General features: G+C 42.2%; 1 protein-coding gene and 1 non-coding gene across 2 annotated transcripts in view; both read right to left on the bottom strand.

The window, feature by feature from the left end:
• Positions 1-7289, bottom strand: part of LOC135516290 (kin of IRRE-like protein 1) — a 38073-nt gene extending 30784 nt beyond the window's left edge. The window contains exon 1 of the mRNA XM_064940458.1: positions 6971-7289. Within this exon, the coding sequence (XP_064796530.1) occupies positions 6971-7016 (46 nt within the window). The 5' untranslated portion in view covers positions 7017-7289. The remainder of the gene's footprint in view (positions 1-6970) is intronic.
• Positions 7290-8521: 1232 nt separating this feature from the next.
• On the bottom strand, positions 8522-8595 carry trnar-ucu (transfer RNA arginine (anticodon UCU)). Its single transcript has one exon. It is a non-coding gene; the product is annotated as a tRNA-Arg (tRNA).
• Between the last annotated feature and the right edge of the window lie 10407 nt (positions 8596-19002).

Genomic DNA, 19002 nt, shown 5'->3' with positions numbered 1-19002 from the left:
TGTCACCATGTACCCCGGTTCATTCCCTCTTTCCCTTTCTCTTTGTCACCATGTACCCCGGTTCATTCCCTCTCTTTCTCTTTCTCTTTGTCACCATGTACCCCCGGTTCATTCCTCTCTTCCTCTTTCTCTTTGTCACCATGTACCCCCTCTCTTCTTTCCCTCTCTTTCCCTTTGTCACCATGTACCCCGGTTCATTCCCTCTCTTTCTCTTTGTCACCATGTACCCCGGTTCATTCCCTCTCTTTCTCTCTTTGTCACCATGTACCCCCGGTTCATTCCCTCTCTTCCTCTTTCTCTTTGTCACCATGTACCCCGGTTCATTCCCTCTCTTCCTCTTTCTCTTTGTCACCATGTACCCCGGTTCATTCCCTCTCTTTCTCTTTCTCTTTGTCACCATGTACCCCGGTTCATTCCCTCTCTTCCTCTTTGTCACCATGTTGTTCACCCTCTCTTCCCTTTCTCTTTGTCACCATGTCCCCGGTTCCTTCCCTTCTCTTTCTCTTTGTCACCATGTACCCCCTGTTCCTTCCCTCACTTTCTCCATGTACCCCGGTTTTCTCTTTGTCACCATGTACCCCCTGTTCCTTCCCTCTATTTCCCTGTCCCTTTGTCACCATGTACCCCCGGTTCCTTCCCTCTATTCCCTGTCCCTTTGTCACCATGTACCCCCGGTTCCTTCCCTCTATTCCGTGTCCCTTTGTCACCATGTACCCCCCGGTTCCATTCCTTCCTTTCCTTTGTCTGTCCGTGGCACATACTCAGAAATAATCATGCCCTCCCTCCCATTGCTCCACCTCTATCTCTTTACATGTTCTGTCTACCTCTCCACCTCTCCACCTCTCCTCTCTTATTTATTTTCCTTGTTCCCGCTCTTTATTTCTCACTCCCTCTATCATTAAAGCCCCTGGTAAAAGGGTTGCTATAGAAACATATTTATTTGGAAATGAAGGGAAGAGAATAATTTCTACGCTCTCTCTCTCTCTCTCTCTCTCTCTCTCTCTGTCTGTCCGTTTGTCGCTCTGTGTGTATGTGTCGTTTTCTCTTTGTCCCTCTTCTCTCGGGCTAATCTCCCATATTTCACATCTCAAGTGCTTTACTTGTATTGAACCACCTTTACAGACATCGTTACCATGGCTACAGCCAGTGAGGACCACTGACACAATGATAGACACACAGTGGCCATGACAACCCCTTGGAGCAGTGCAGGGTGATATGATAATTCCTGGTCAAAGTGTCTGACACGTTATGAGACGACATGAATATGCTGGGCTTTTCACAACTCCTCTCTTCAAGATAACCCAGTCCGTCCTTTCTGAAATGAGCATGCAAATGAACGACAAAGAATACTTGAAGGGTAACCATGGGTGACCACCACGGACTAACAATGTCAGGCCGCTTCGAACCCTGATCAAGGGCTACGCTATACAGAATTATCAAAGTGGAGTTTTGTGGTAACATAGGTCCTCGGTCAAGGGATATTTTGTTTCGTACTCTGAATTAGCTAGCAAAATCAATATCGTTATGAATCGCTAATTCACCAGAGTGATTTCCAAATAAGCGACTGTGACTGTTTTGAACTGTGTTTGGGAAGTAAAGATAAACATGGTTTTAAAAAGGTGGTGGTAATATTTCATTCAGTACAGGAAAACAAATCGTCGGCCGCTTCATTTACCCTGCCCCGTCGGCTCAACGTACCAAGAGACCACTTTCTTTTTGGGACAAGCTATATTTTCAAACCTGTAATGTTCACGTGAATACTGATTATTTACAGGGACAACACAACATCCTGAAATATATGTAGATGTCTTTGTTAGAAAGAATACTGTGTTTCCCTTGACGGAGTAATGCTGAATGTACAATAAAAAGGGCTCAACTTACACAACTCTCTCCTATGGAATTGATGTGAATGAGCTGCATGTATCCTTCCAACCAACATTTTTTTTAAACGATTAGGGTAATAAAAACAACAACAGTTGAACCATTAACTAAATATGTTCCCATTTTTACTGCGGGCTAAATGGCTGTATGGCTAGCAGTGTGGACCAGGCACATAACTGTAGGCTTATTAGTTAGATGGCTAGCTGTAATGTTGTTATCGTAGAGAGAGAGAGAGAGAGAGAGAGAGAGAGAGAGAGAGAGAGAGAGAGAGAGAGAGAGAGAGAGAGAGAGAGACGGATGGAGCGACACAAATCTCCCTTTCTCGAGGAGAAACTCCGAGAGCGAGAAATCAAATGACATCATCACCCGGCGGCCACATTCCTACAGGGGGAGGAGGGTGGAATAGAGGGATAGGGGATGGAGGGAAGGATGGTGGAGGAGAAGGGGACAGTGGGCGAAGAGGGGGAGGGGGAATGTCCCAAAACTTTTGAGGGAGAAAAACACAGCCCAACGACAGCAGTGAATCCCATCTCGTGTGTGTGTGTGTGTGTGTGTGTGTGTGTGTGTGTGTGTGTGTGTGTGTGTGTGTGTGTGTGTGTGTGTGTGTGTGTGTGTGTGTGTGTGTGTGTGTGTGTGTGTGTGTGTGTGTGTGTGTGTGTGTGTGTATGTATGTGGTTGCAGGTCTGTGTGTGTGTGTACAGGGTGGCTGTACTCTTACTTCATCATGTGCTCTTTTAATTCATGTGCTTCTTCTTCTGACCCCTCCCCCTCTCCTTTTTTCTCCTCTCCTTTCCACTGACTAAAGGAATGCAATAACCACATCTGGAACTTATTAGAGAGAGAGAGGGGGAGAATTGAGCTTAGCTAGCAGAAAGAAGGAGGATAAATGGAAGGACAGAGAGAAGGGAAAGAGGAAAAACTGAGGGAGGGTAAAAAATCAAACTGAAAAAAGAGGGGGAAGAAGAGAAGTTTCAACAGTGATTAATGCCAATTAATTCTAGTCTAAGCCAAGGCATGTGCAGAAGCATCTTCTAAGGCCCAGAGCTCAGGGAAGGAGAGAGAGGCCTCAGATGTGGGTTAAAGAATTCTGATTTGAGAGTAGCACTTTGAACTCTCTCTTCCATATTCTATGTCAATGAGGTGTGTGTGTGTGTGTGTGTGTGTGTGTGTGTGTGTGTGTGTGTGTGTGTGTGTGTGTGTGTGTGTGTGTGTGTGTGTGTGTGTGTGTGTGTGTGTGTGTGTGTGTGTGTGTGTGTGTGTGTGTGTGGCCAACTGTCCCTACAGAGCAGCCAGTCAGGCTTGAGTAATCATCCCTTTCTCTCCCCCTGGCCCCCAACCCCTCCCTCTCCCTCCCTATTCCTGCCTCTCCCCTCTCTCTCTCTCTCTCTCTCTCTCTCTCTCTCTCTCTCTCCCCCGCTTTCTTTCTTTTCATCCCCCACTACAACCACCCTTCCAATAAAAACTCTAATCGGTCTTGATCTGGGCCCCCTCGACTTCACCCACCTGCCCACCAGACCACCCTCCCCACTATCGCCACACCAGAACTCCCCCCCCCCAAACACAACTTTTACCACCCCTCCCCCGACCCCCAAATTGTCTCTCGGCAAAATGTAGACACACAGTTAGAAAACATGGTAAAGTGGCTCAGTCAGATGTGTCTCTTTCTCCCTTCTATTCCTCTCTCTCTCTTTCTCTCGCCCTCTTTCTCTCCCTCTCTCTTTCCCTTTCTCTCTCCCTCTTTCTCTCCCTCTCTCTTTCCCTTTCTCTCTCGCTTTGTGGTTGTAAAAACTCCATTGGTTAGGCCAGTCAAACAGCTTTAGTAGGGTCTTTTAACGTCTACTGCTATAGGCCCGGACGGCTTGCTGTCATTTTGAGTTGCTACATAATGCTATAATTTAATATGTTTAATTTATTACACACATAAGTTTTGATTATTTTATAGATTAGTACACGATACATGATAAACAATGAGCCTCAATAGGTGTAATCTAATTTGTAGTTTTCTAGCAAGTTTCATTGTCTGTTTTTGTACCTTTACAATAAACAATAGGACAGCCCTACTACTATGTAGTAGTATGTCTGCTTCCAACTCACACCCTCAAACACATAAATCCCCTGAACGCAGCTCACTTTCCACCCCACGTTCCAGCTCACACTCTCAAACACCTAGATCCCCTTAACTCAGCTCACTCTCCAGATCCTAATCACCTGAATTCTAATCACCTGTTCACACACCTGGAGGTCATTATCACACACTATTTAGTTCAGGTCTTTGCACCCCATCACTAATGACGCCTTTTGCCTATTCCCTGCCTGTACTTTTTTTTGATTTCCCGTTACCTACCTATTGCCTGATCTCCCGGACTACGTTACTAGCCTTTTCCCTGCCTGTACTGTTGCCCTTTTTGACCCCCTGTGTATGACCTTCTGCCTGCCCCTGGACCCAGCTACCTGCCTCCTCCTGTGGTCCTTTGCAATAAACACCTGCTGCGCCCTGCGCTTGAATCCAGCTCTCTGTCTCCCCTCGTGTTCATTACATTATGTGTCAAAATTAGTTTTAAAGCATCAAGTCACATTGTGTTGACATTGAACGTCACACTGTAGCAGAGCCATAACTAATGTGAAGAAAATGCTAACTATTGCTTGATTACATTATGGAATTGTGAGTATATCTCATTGTTACATCCACATTATGAATAGACTCACATGTGACTTAAACTACACAGTCTCATGAGCTACATGTTCCATTTCAATGTTTTTTAGCAATATTTACACACAAAAAAACATTGAAATAGAATATGTAGCTCATGAGACTGGGTTGGGTTGTTTGGTCGGTAGTGTGTGTGTGTGTGTGTGAATATATGAATGTGTGTGTGTGTGTGTCTGACAAAACCCTCCCTTGTTTCTGATACACCCATTTTCTGCAAAACGTTAATCATGACCTCATCCTCCCTCCACATATCCAATTAATTGGGGTACATAACCTCATCATTCCCTTTCAGACCATATCATCCATATTCACCTTTACTATATTATCCATTCAATGCGGTATTCATCTCGGTTTCCTATGTGTGGACAGCAGTTGGTGATACTTATATATCTGAAATTCATAAATGACAAAACAGTGCCAGTCTAGTGTATACATGAAGTAGTTGTGACATTGTTCATTAAGGTCAGAGGCTGACAAATGTTGCACCTGCACTGAGGCCTTTGTTATAGCAGTCTAGGTAGGTACATTAGCAACACCAAGTTGCAGTGTCACAAAATTACCAGGTGTAGGCTACTAACAACAATTGCAATTTCATGGATTATAAAGAGTCTTTGCAGGACATACATTTACATTTCATACCATATGAAATGCCTGTTAAGAAAACTAGAAATGTAGAATAGTTTTGATCTTCAAGTGTTTTGAGAGCAGTGTTTTGGACAGGCAGTTGGAAGAGTATAGCCTACACATGAATGATAAAATTGTGACATTGTACCATTGCCATAATGAGCGCAGTGTGTGACACATAGTTTACAGCCACGTAACTAACACGTGTGTGGGTGTGTGTGTGTGTGTGTGTGTGTGTGTGTGTGGCTTGTAGCAGAACCACTCATGTGCACTGATGGATTTATGAGAGAGAAAACTGCTGTCAGGGAGCCGAGGAGGGCTCCCTGCAGAAAAACAACAAGAATTTGCATGTTAATTTGGGTTGAAGGGGTTACATTGTATTTAGTGTGTGTGTGTGTGAGTGAGTGAGTGAGTGAGTGAGTGAGTGAGTGAGTGAGTGAGTGAGTGAGTGAGTGAGTGAGTGAGTGCATGCATGCTTCAGCTTCGATCCATGTGAATAAGATGTATTAGTATGTTTTGTAGTGTGTAATGACTATTCATAACGATTACTGTTTATAACTGCCACACTATAGGCCATCTGTCAGTTGTTTTACAGGATTAGGCAGTGAAAAGGTGATACAATACTAACATTTAGCATTCTGTGTATAGTTATACTAGTATACTAATATTGTGTATGGATGTTGAGTGAAGGACAAAAGAGTTGCGCTAGCCTATAGTGATCTGAAAAGAGACACAGGCTACATGGATGACATCATCCTATATAGACCTTTCAACCACGCCCCTTACCTACGATAAAGTGCTCGGCTGGTCAGTACCTGCGCGTGCCCGCACATCCACAGTACACGCACTCTCTGACTGTCACGCACAACAAGGTAGACAATGAAAAGGGAGGGTTGCCTTGTGCCGTGCGCGAGCACAAGGAAGATGCTGTAATCGAACAGGTAGTCAAAGAAATCACGTCCACCTTGAGCACATGTCTCCTAGCAACTACGTTATAACAATAGCTGTTATACCTGTCAATGCGCATGTATTAAAGATATGTCATCTAGATGACATTAGGGGTATTATACGTGAAGCTATGCTGGCCATACCTCGATTCGAAATGAAATACATGGCGAAAAAAAGTCCCCATTCCATTCTTTGTGTCGCGCGCACGAGCAGAGCAGGATACAGCGGCAGCTACGCATGGCAAGCTGGAGACCGTTTACAATGGCCTTGGTATGTGTGTGTATGTGTGCGTGCGTGTTATTAGGTTACATTTCTATCTCAGGCACCAATAAAAAAATGGCAAGCAACGTTTGAATGATTGACACAAGCCGTTCCCAAATTACAATATCAAGCACCTTTGGTCAATAATTTTAGACGCGCACTGTCATTCGAATCACGTCATTTCTGCCCAACATCATATTTGAAAAAGGCAATAGGCTACTGTATGCACAGGACTAAGGTCATATGGTAGATACTAGATTTTCGCACCAATCAGGCCATGATCATGTTAGACACACACACACTGTGGAATAGCCTACCATTCACACTGCCCCGCATATGACAAACTCGAGGCCATATACGCAGAAAAGAGGAGCATCTACTTCTATCGCTTTCTCACATACACACACACGCGCGCGCACACACACAAGCACATAACTGAAACGAACCTAGAGCAACTTTCCCCCTCATCAAGTTTAACAAGCCTCGGTATTGTTCGACAACATGAAACAGTGTCTCGTTTATTAGGGAAGGTAACCCTTATCTTACCACGGTGAAAACTCAACGCCAAACTCAGGAGCAGAAGCCTATGCATCGTTCAGAAGACCAGCAAGCCCGTTAGCTCAATTCTCCATGAGGACAGCATAAAAAAAAACCGTTGGATTTTATTCACCACTATCGGGCAATTGTAATCCTTCCAGTGAGTATATGTGACGATTTTCGTCGTTATCCACCTCCCCTTTCTACTCTTTTTTTACGGTTTAGATCATTTCTCCGTTTTTTCCTCCTCTCTCCTTTTTGCTGTCTGCTCTTGCGTGCTCGGCGACGGTCCGTTTTCTCATGAGCGGCGCAGTCCTTTCTCTCTCGCTGTCTCCTCTCACGTACGTCAGCACCACAGCACACACCCCTCCTCTTTCTAGTCTGAATCTCGCAGTAGATGGTAGTGATACCTCTATTATATTTTCATGTCTTTGTCACCAGAGAAAAACTACACGAATTTGTCCATAATGTTTGTTGGTTTGTTGCCATTATCTCTGTGTTTGTCTATTTAAGAGAGATTGAGTAATAGGTCACAGATCTAATGACATGTCATGGTAATGGAGTGCTGATTTAGTTGAATCATTCTGCAAGCAAATCCTTCTGCAAACATTCTGCATGGCAAAACCAAGTTCTGCCCCAGAAGTAGCAGCGTCTGTCTCATCCTTTCTCTCAAAGTAATGATGAAGTAGAGGCTATATAGCCTATTATAGCCAGATACATAGGCTATACATACATGTAGTTTTCAATGTCCCCATTGCGCCTGTATAGTGGGCTGTAGGCTGCTCTCATATCCATCTCTCTCGGCTTTGCATCAGCCTAGGCTACAACGCGGTGTTGGAGCGCCCTCAAGTGCACTGACTCAATAATTACTCCCAAACAACTGGAAACACTATTAAAATGCCTACACACGGATGCACCTCGTAGAAACAACACATTAAGTTACACAAATGTATTCACTGAAACATGTAGCCACTATAATTAGGATTCCAGGTATTGTCATCATTAAATTGTTCTGCTGTTGGACCGTTATTGCATGTATAGCTTATTCACTGGACTGGCATTGATGTATTTTTACTAAATAAGTGATTCATTTTCTACCATTACTCAGAGGATCTACTTGAGAAAAAATATATTGGAATGGATTGTTTGTGCGGTGAAATAAATCTGTCTATAGTAGCCAAGCCTGAATTGTTGTTATAATTCAGGTCTAGCAAGAATTTCTGTTTTATAATTACCTTGATATTGTAATGCTCAATAAGTGGTCGAATATGCTATTCTATCAGGTAAATATATATATATATTTATATATATATTTTAAATATATCATTGTTTATTTGATATCAATTATTATTATGGTTAGGCTATGTGATAAATACAAGTATAGCCTACATATCATGGGGTGTAGAGATGTAGTGAAGTTCAGTATTATATTTAGAACATTTAGAAGGATGCATTGAATGAAAAGGTGCCTGCAGTTTATTATCGGACAGTATTAATTACATTATACATTTTCTGTAATAAAAAAACCGCAGGTCTGCCATGTGGCACCCAGAGGTGACCCATCTCTGCCGGGACTCGAACCCGGAGCCTCTGGATTAGAAGTCCAGCGCGCTATTCCATTGCGCCACAGAGACTGCGCCAATAAACATGATTCCGGCACGGTTTAGATACTCACATCCTTCTATGTCGACGCTTTCAGCATCCCTGCAGCATCAGCACCACTCTTCTTAGACATTTTGGCTCGAAGAAAAAGGCCGGTAGAGGGCGCTGTACGCGGTCTCTTCAATGCAATTCGCAAGCTCGAGCCTCTCTCCAGAGCCAAAATGGCGATGTGGTGAACATGTATTTAATTTAGGCTTTAATAAAAGGCGTTGTGCAATAAGGAGCTTGAAAGACAATAGCTTAATAATTGTGTGGAATAGTAGATATAGCTTGCGTCGTTACATCATTCTCCTTTTCTGTATACTAACTGAGGGATTTTATTATTTTGGGGAATCCGCACAGAATAAAACAAGCTCAATCAAGTAAACTGTCTGTAAACTACTGTTACTTTCTCATTATTTTAGCGTAATTTGTTCAAATTTTTATCAACCATCACACCATGCACGGATGGGTGGAAATGAATGCACAAGTGGACAGACAGCATCGACAGCAATCAGCGTCTGTACCAGAATCTTAAGTAGCCCCAGCTACATTGCACCGCGGTTGCATCATAACATCCCCATTGGACATTCCTTTTTCATAAAGTTCCATACTGGATAGATTAGGATGATTGACAACATTGTATCAGGTATGATTGAATTTAGCTTTACTGCTGTCAGCCAATAGAAATGCATTGAAAAACAGATTCACAACATGGAACAACAGATAGTAAAACCCAAAAAATTAAAGGAAGTTTGTTCTGAAGATTATTTTTTATTTTTTTACATGTAGTTATCCCTTTATTTTAATCAATCAAATTTATTTACGAAGCCCTTTTTACATAAGCTGATGTCACAAAGTTCTATACAGAAACCCAGCCTAAACCCCCAAACAGCAAGCAATCCAGATGTAGAAGCATGGTGGCTCGGAAAAACTCCCTAGAAAGCCAGGAACCTCGGAAGAAACCTAGAGAGGAACCAGGCTCTGAGGGGTGGCCAGTCCTCTTCTGGCTGTACCAGGTGGAGATTATAACAGTACATGGCCAAGATGTTCAAACGTTCATAGATGACGAGCAGGGTCAAATAACAATAATCACAGTGGTTGTAGAGGGTACAACAGGTCAGCACCTTAGGAGTAAATGTCAGTTGGCTTTTCAGAGAGAGAGAGAGAGAGAGAGAGAGAGTCGAAAACAGCAGGTCTGGGACAAGGTAGCACGTCCGGTGAACAGGTCAGGGTTTCATAGTCGCAGGCAGAACAGTTTCAACTGGAGCAGCAGCACAACCAGGTGGACTGGGGACAGCAAGGAGTCATCAGGCCAGGTAGTCCTGAGGCATGGTCCTAGAGATCAAGTCCTCAAAGAGAAGAGAAAGAGAAAGAGAAAGGGAGAATTAGAGGGAGCATACTTAAATTCACACAGGACACCAGATAAGACGGGAGAAATACTCCCGATATTACAGACTGACCTTAGGGCTCAGGTCCTCCGAGAGAAGAGAATTAGAAAGAGAAAGAAAGAGAGAGAGAGAGAATTAGAGGCATACTTAAATTCACACAGGACACCGGATAAGACAGGAGAAATACTCCAGATATAGCAGACTGACCCTAGCTCTGAGGCAGGGCTTTCTCCTATAAAGCTCCATTTTTATGTCAGAGACACAAACTCGGTCTCAACCTTTAAGTCTTTACTGAAGACTCAGCTCTTCAGTGGGTCATATGATTGAGTGTAGTCTGGCCCAGGAGTGGGAAGGTGAACGGAAAGGCTCTGGAGCAACGAACCGCCCTTGCTGTCTCTGCCTGGCCGGTTCCCCTCTTTCCACTGGGATTCTCTGCCTCTAACCCTATTACAGGGGCTGAGTCACTGGCTTACTGGGGCCCTCTCATGCCGTCCCTGGAAGGGGTGTGTCACCTGAGTGGGTTGATTCACTGATGTGGTCATCCTGTCTGGGTTGGCGCCCCCCCCCCCCCTTGGGTTGTGCCATGGCGGAGATCTTTGTGGGCTATACTTTGTCTCTTGATGGTAAGTTGGTGGTTGAAGATATCCCTCTAGTGGTGTGGGGGCTGTGCTTTGGCAAAGTGGGTGGGGTTATATCCTTCCTGTTTGGCCCTGTCTGGGGGTGTCCTCGGATGGGGCCACAGTGTCTCCTGACCCCTCCTGTCTCAGCCTCCAGTATTTATGCTGCAGTAGTTTATGTGTCGGGGGGCTGGGGTCAGTTTGTTATATCTGGAGTACTTCTCCCGTCCAATTCGGTGTCCTGTGTGAATCTAAGTGTGCGTTCTCTAATTCTCTCCTTCTCTCTCTCTTTCTCTCTCCCGGAGGACCTGAGCCCTAGGACCATGCCCCAGGACTACCTGACATGATGACTCCTTGCTGTCCCCAGTCCACCTGGCCGTGCTGCTGCTCCAGTTTCAACTGTTCTGCCTTATTATTATTCGACCATGCTGGTCATTTCTGAACATTTGAACATCTTGGCCATGTTCTGTTATAATATCCACCCGGCACTGCCGGAAGAGGACTGGCCACCCCACATATGCTCTCTCTAATTCTCTTTCTTTCTCTCTCTCAGAGGACCTGAGCCCTAGGACCATGCCCCAGGACGACCTGACATGATGACTCCTTGCTGTCCCTAGTCCACCTGGCCGTGCTGCTGCTCCAGTTTCAACTGTTCTGCCTTATTATTATTCGACCATGCTGGACATTTATGAACATTTGAACATCTTGTCCATGTTCTGTTATAATCCCAGAAGAGGACTGGCCACCCCACATAGCCTGGTTCCTCTCTAGGTTTCTTCCTAGGTTTTGGCCTTTCTAGGGAGTTTTTCCTAACCACCGTGCTTCTACACCTGCATTGCTTGCTGTTTGGGGTTTTAGGCTGGGTTTCTGTACAGCACTTTGAGATATCAGCTGATGTACGAAGGGCTATATAAATAAATTTGATTTGATTGATTTGATTTGACAGGAAGATCACGTCAGAGACTCAACCCACTCAAGTGACGCTCCCTTTCAGGCACTAAACTATCTCTATATATACTTCCATCATTTTTAAAAAACTGGCACTGGGGACCTTTAGAAGAGTCTTGTGAGGCTTGTGTTCGTGAGAGTCTCATCGTTTATGTGAGAGTCTCAGCCTTCAATTATTTTTTATTTTTTTATTCCACCTTTATTTAACCAGGTAGGCCAGTTGAGAACAAGTTCTCATTTACAACTGTGACCTGGCCAAGATAAAGCAAAGCAGTGCGACACAAACAACAACACAGAGTTACACATGGGATAAACAAACGTACAGTCAATAACACACGAGAAAAATCTATATACAGTGTGTGCAAATGTAGTAAGATAGAGTGGTAATAGTTGCTAGGCCAAACTGTTTGGACTCTACGTACATTTTTGTGAGAAGAGCGGATTTCGGGATGTCTCATTATCTGACAAACACCGCTCTAGATCTGCCACCTTTTCACTGCAGATGTGGACGGGCGAGATCGGTGGATGCTGTGAATCGAGAAGCAGCCCATGAAAGAAAACACATATCTCCAGCCTTAAAAGACACATTTTTACGGGGACTTATGTATTATGTTAATTTGATTTCCTCAGGGCGCGATCATTGTAGGCCAAGGGTTCAAACATAACTGTCCTCCTGGTCAGAGTTCTATTCCTACTATGGCCTTTAGGACCCACCACTAAGGTGGTTTTCAGAAGACTTGTTTTCAGGTGGCATCCTGTCCTTTGACTGGTGCTATACAGGTGCTCACTGCATATTGATACCTTACTCACAGTACTCAAATGATTCACCATTGGACCTGAAACATCAGAAATGAGAGGACTGACATTGTATAGCTGTTGTCACAGTTATAGTCCTTAATATTTCACACACGACTTAATCCGGAAAAACCCTGGGCCATGGTTATAGCCTTTAAATAGGACAAAGTTTTTCTTGGTCAGGCCACAAAGTCAGATAAAACTAAGGGTCACATAACAACAGAAAAATCTGCCAACAGAAGAGTCTCTTCACAATTTCTATCTTGTTTAATATGAACACTCATCCACAAATAGCCTTGTATTGGCCTTTGAGTGGTGGAGGAGCAGGAAGTAGAATAGTATTCACCCCTAGTAGAGCTGGTGGTCTTCTGTGGCATGATTGGCTGGGAGCCAGCTGCAGTTCATGGCCTTAGAGGAGTAGATGGAACACAGGAAGTTCATCATCATCTCTGTTATAGGAGAGAGAGATTTACACCCAAGTCAATTACATTAACTTAACTCTTTAATATATAGGGCGATTTGGAACAGAGCCTTAGTCTGGGTGATGGGTTTGTTGGTTGGTTTGGTCTTTTATGTAAATGTCCTGTATATGTCTGTGGAAAATAATTTGACCTTAAATTTGCCCAGCAAAACTTAAAATAAATATTATTCAGTGCCAGACTGACTACAAGTGCTGCTGCTAGGGGTGAGATGAAGAAGGTATTTGTATAACTGCATTACACCTGTAGAAGCATCAGAAAACAGTGGGCAGACAGCCATACATGTTCAACAGACCTCTCTATTCGGTTCCATGAACGCTTCATGCAGAATTCGTTCATCCAAGACAAAGTCACATTTCTTGGTGATAGGAGCTCTAAATAAAGAAACAATAGCAACACTTTTTATGGTCATGCTCAAGGGGTTTTAGTTAAGCAATAAGGCCCGAGGAGGTGTGGTATATGGCCAATACACCACGGCTAAGGGTTGATCATAAGCACGACGCAACGCAGAGAATTTGTATGAGAATTTCACATACAACCTTTCGGGAGATTTCATAGCAGGACAAGAGGGAGAAGAAAATACTTTAATTCCATTTATACCAGATCTGGCTTGTTTATATTCAAAATAAATTGTTGACCAATCCACAGACCAAACCAAAGGTTATAAAACGAAGATATCCAATCAGGTTGAACCAGCCAACATCCTCTAGGAAGGGGGTTACATCTAGGTGTGGTAATTTAAGGGAGTGGGCTCGGGTTACAATAGAGATAATTCCTTTGAGTACAAAAGAGATTGTACCATACAGCATCGTCAGAGTTCACTCTGAACAACTACACTTTACAACAAAGATCATACATCCATATAGATGGCATCAAAGTTTTAGATAGATGCCAAACATAGCTGCAGTATTTTTATCCTATAAGCCCATAGAAGTCTTTGGCCATTTGTCATGAGGCCAGAGGTGGCAGAGTGCACAGTTTAGGGCCGAGCCTACAAGACCAATCCTCCATACAGAATTTTCCAGATTCTTGATATCTTTCATCTGCGCTTATGGACTGCTCTCTTCAACTCAAACTAATAGGTTTCAAGTCCAGAGACTGATATGGCCATAGCAAAATGTTGATTTTTTTTGTTGGTCAATTAACAATTTCTTTGTGGATTTTGATATGTGCTCGGGGTTACTGTCTTGCTGGAAGCCTCACTTGTGACATGGCATGTGTATTTGGAAAAAGTACTCATTTGTCATATTTGAGTGAAAGTGAAGATGGCTTACTAGAAAATGCCTCAAGTAAAAGTCATCCAGTAAAATACTACTTGAGTAAAAGTCTAAAAGTATTTGGTTTTAGATTTACTTAAGTATCAAAAGTAAATGGAATTGCTCAAATATACTTAAGTATCAAAAGTAATATTATTCATAATTTATAATTCCTTATAAAAAAGCAAACCAGACGGCACAATATATACAGTACCAGTCAAAAGTTTGGACACACCTACTCATTCAAGAGTAGAAAATAGTCAAAATAAAGAAAACCCTACAAATGAGTAGGTGTGTCTAAACTTTTGACTGTAAATATATATGTATATAAATCAAAATAATAATTATTATACAGTTGATGACGGAAGTTTACATACACTTAAGTTGGAGTCATTGAAACTCATTTTTCAATTACTCCACAAATATCTTGTTAACAAACTATAGTTTTGGCAAGTCGGTTAGGACATCTACCATGTACATGACACAAGTCATTTTTCCAACAATTGTTTACAGACAGATTGTTTCACTTATAATTCACTGTATCACAATTCCAGTGGGTCAGAAGTTTACATACACTAAGTTGACTGTGCCTTTAAACAGCTTGGAAAATTCCAGAAAATGATGCCATGGCTTTAGAAGCTTCTGATAGGCCAATTGACATAATTTGAGTCAATTGGAGGTGTATCTGCAGATGTATTTCAAGGCCTACCTTCAAACTCAGTGCCTCTTTGCTTGACACCATGGGAAAATGAAAAGAAATCAGCCAAGACCTCAGAAAAATTATTGTAGGCCTCCACAAGTCTGGTTAATCATTGGGAGCAATTTCCAAACGCCTGAAGGTCCCACGTTCATCTGTACAAACAATAGTACGCAAGTATAAACACCATGGGACCACACAGCCATCATACCACTCAGGAAGGAGGCGTGTTCTGTCTTAAATTTGCCCAGCAAAACTTAAAATAAATATTATTCAGTGCCAGACTGACTACAAGTGCTGCTGCTAGGGGTGAGATGAAGAAGGTATTTGTATAACTGCATTACACCTGTAGAAGCATCAGAAAACAGTGGGCAGACAGCCATACATGTTCAACAGACCTCTCTATTCGGTTCCATGAACGCTTCATGCAGAATTCGTTCATCCAAGACAAAGTCACATTTCTTGGTGATAGGAGCTCTAAATAAAGAAACAATAGCAACACTTTTTATGATCATGCTCAAGGGGTTTTAGTTAAGCAATAAGGCCCGAGGAGGTGTGGTATATGGCCAATACACCACGGCTAAGGGTTGATCATAAGCACGACGTTAACGCAGAGAATTTGTATGAGAATTTCACATACAACCTTTCGGGAGATTTCATAGCAGGACAAGAGGGAGAAGAAAATACTTTAATTCCATTTATACCAGATCTGGCTTGTTTATATTCAAAATAAATTGTTGACCAATCCACAGACCAAACCAAAGGTTATAAAACGAAGATATCCAATCAGGTTGAACCAGCCAACATCCTCTAGGAAGGGGTTACATCTAGGTGTGGTAATTTAAGGGAGTGGGCTCGGGTTACAATAGAGATAATTCCTTTGAGTACAAAAGAGATTGTACCATACAGCGTCGTCAGAGTTCACTCTGAACAACTACACTTTACAACAAAGATCATACATCCATATAGATGGCATCAAAGTTTTAGATAGATGCCAAACATAGCTGCAGTATTTTTATCCTATAAGCCCATAGAAGTCTTTGGCCATTTGTCATGAGGCCAGAGGTGGCAGAGTGCACAGTTTAGGGCCGAGCCTACAAGACCAATCCTCCATACAGAATTTTCCAGATTCTTGATATCTTTCATCTGCGCTTATGGACTGCTCTCTTCAACTCAAACTAATAGGTTTCAAGTCCAGAGACTGATATGGCCATAGCAAAATGTTGATTTTTTTTGTTGGTCAATTAACAATTTCTTTGTGGATTTTGATATGTGCTCGGGGTTACTGTCTTGCTGGAAGCCTCACTTGTGACATGGCATGTGTATTTGGAAAAAGTACTCATTTGTCATATTTGAGTGAAAGTGAAGATGGCTTAATAGAAAATGCCTCAAGTAAAAGTCATCCAGTAAAATACTACTTGAGTAAAAGTCTAAAAGTATTTGGTTTTAGATTTACTTAAGTATCAAAAGTAAATGGAATTGCTCAAATATACTTAAGTATCAAAAGTAATATTATTCATAATTTATAATTCCTTATAAAAAAGCAAACCAGACGGCACAATATATACAGTACCAGTCAAAAGTTTGGACACACCTACTCATTCAAGAGTAGAAAATAGTCAAAATAAAGAAAACCCTACAAATGAGTAGGTGTGTCTAAACTTTTGACTGTAAATATATATGTATATAAATCAAAATAATAATAATTATACAGTTGATGACGGAAGTTTACATACACTTAAGTTGGAGTCATTGAAACTCATTTTTCAATTACTCCACAAATATCTTGTTAACAAACTATAGTTTTGGCAAGTCGGTTAGGACATCTACCATGTACATGACACAAGTCATTTTTCCAACAATTGTTTACAGACAGATTGTTTCACTTATAATTCACTGTATCACAATTCCAGTGGGTCAGAAGTTTACATACACTAAGTTGACTGTGCCTTTAAACAGCTTGGAAAATTCCAGAAAATGATGCCATGGCTTTAGAAGCTTCTGATAGGCTAATTGACATAATTTGAGTCAATTGGAGGTGTATCTGCAGATGTATTTCAAGGCCTACCTTCAAACTCAGTGCCTCTTTGCTTGACACCATGGGAAAATGAAAAGAAATCAGCCAAGACCTCAGAAAAATTATTGTAGGCCTCCACAAGTCTGGTTAATCGTTGGGAGCAATTTCCAAACGCCTGAAGGTCCTACGTTCATCTGTACAAACAATAGTACGCAAGTATAAACACCATGGGACCACACAGCCGTCATACCACTCAGGAAGGAGGCGTGTTCTGTCTCCTAGAGATGAATGTACTTTGGTGCGAAAAGTGCAAATCAATCCCAGAACAACAGCAAAGGACCTTGTGAAGATGCTGAAAGAAAAAGGTACAAAAGTATCTATATCCACAGTAAAACGAGTCCTATATCGACATAACCTGAAAGGCCGCTCAGCAAGGAAGAAGCCACTGCTCCAAAACAGAACGGAAAAAGCGTGTGCAAGCAAGGAGGACTACAAACCTGACTCAGTTACACCAGCTCTGTCAGGAGGGATGGGCTAAAATTCACCCAACTTATTGTGGGAAGCTTGTGGAAGGATACCTGAAGCATTTGACCTAAGTTAAATAATTTAAAGCCAATGCTACCAAATACTACTTGAGTGTATGTAAACTTCTGACCCACTGGGAATGTGATGAAAGAAATAAAAGCTGAAATAAGTAATTCTCTCTACTATTATTCTGACATTTCACATTCTTAAAATAAAGTGGTGATCCTGACTGACATTAGACAGGTTTTTTTTACTATGATTACATGTTAGGAATTGTGAAAAACTGAGTTTAAATGTATCTGGCTAAGGTGTATGTAAACTTCTGACTTCAACTGTTGTCACGACTTCTGCTGAAGTCGTTGCCTCCTTGTTCTGGCGGTGCTTGGCGTTCGACGTCACCGGTCTTCTAGCCATCATTGATCCTTTTTTCATTTTCCATTGGTTTTGTCTTGTCTTCCCACACACCTGTTTTCAATTCCATTCATTAACTGTGTATTTAACCCTCTGTTTCCCCTCATGTCTTTGTCAGAGAGTGTTCTTTTGTCAGTGTAGTTGCTTATTGTATAGGTGCACGTCAGGTCCTCGTACCCATGTTTGTTTGTATGTGTACATTTTTGTGTGATGGAGCATACTACGTGGACTTTATTAAAAGACTCCATTTTACACTCCTTTTGACTCTCCTGCGCCTGACTTCCCTGCCACCTATACACCTACGTCTGACAACTGTATATAAAATAAATATTAACCCATCTACCACCCCCCCTCTTCAGAGGACACATATCTTGTTTGTTTTTTACAAGTTTTCTGCTACATATACTGTACATACATTTTACATACAGTAGACATTATACAGTACATACACATTTAGCATACATGGTACTTTTATATAAAGCAATCACATAATAAGAATACATTCCGAAACACAAACTCTTTAATCCCACCCCTAAAGCAATCCTCCCTATCGCCATAGATCTCAGCTCTTTAATCCCACCCCTCAGCCACTCTCAGCCCATCCTCCCTATCGCCATAGATCTCAGCTCTTTAATCCCACCCATCAGCCACTCTCAGCCCATCCTCTCTATCGCCATAGACCACCCTTGTTTGGTTTCCATGTGCCATATATTTTTCAATTGTGCTGTGATGTTTTAGACATTTTGAACCTTTCTAATCGTATTCTAACAATGAAAACCTATCCTACAAATATTATTATATTATTTATTGACTTGTAAGTGAATGTTGTGTTTTTTTTACCATCCCTTTTTTATAGTGACGGGAAACAAGCTATATCTGGGTCACGGCACCAATGTAACAGTTTAACTTTCTTCCGTCCCCTCGCCCCGACCCAGGCTCAAACCAGGAACTCTCTGTGCACACACAGACAACAGTCACCCACGAAGCATCGTTACCCATCGCGTCACAAAAGCCGCTGCGCTTGCAGAGCAAGGGGAACACCTACTTCAGGTCTCAGAGCAAGTGACGTCCCCGATTGAAATGCTATTAGCGCGCACCACCGCTAACTAGCTAGCCATTTCACATCGGTTACAGGGGCAATACCAGAATAAATGATCTAGTTATTCTGTCTCTTCGCAGAAAAATCTACAGAGCTGAGATTGTTGTTTGCCCCATATAGTATTCTGTTGGTGGCAAGTATTTTGTGTAGTAATTTCAATTGAAA

The sequence above is a fragment of the Oncorhynchus masou genome, chromosome 27, assembly GCF_036934945.1.
Source record: "Oncorhynchus masou masou isolate Uvic2021 chromosome 27, UVic_Omas_1.1, whole genome shotgun sequence".
NCBI lineage: Eukaryota > Metazoa > Chordata > Actinopteri > Salmoniformes > Salmonidae > Oncorhynchus > Oncorhynchus masou.
Note: the sequence above shows the minus strand (reverse complement) of the source record. Positions and strands in the feature narration are given on the sequence as shown.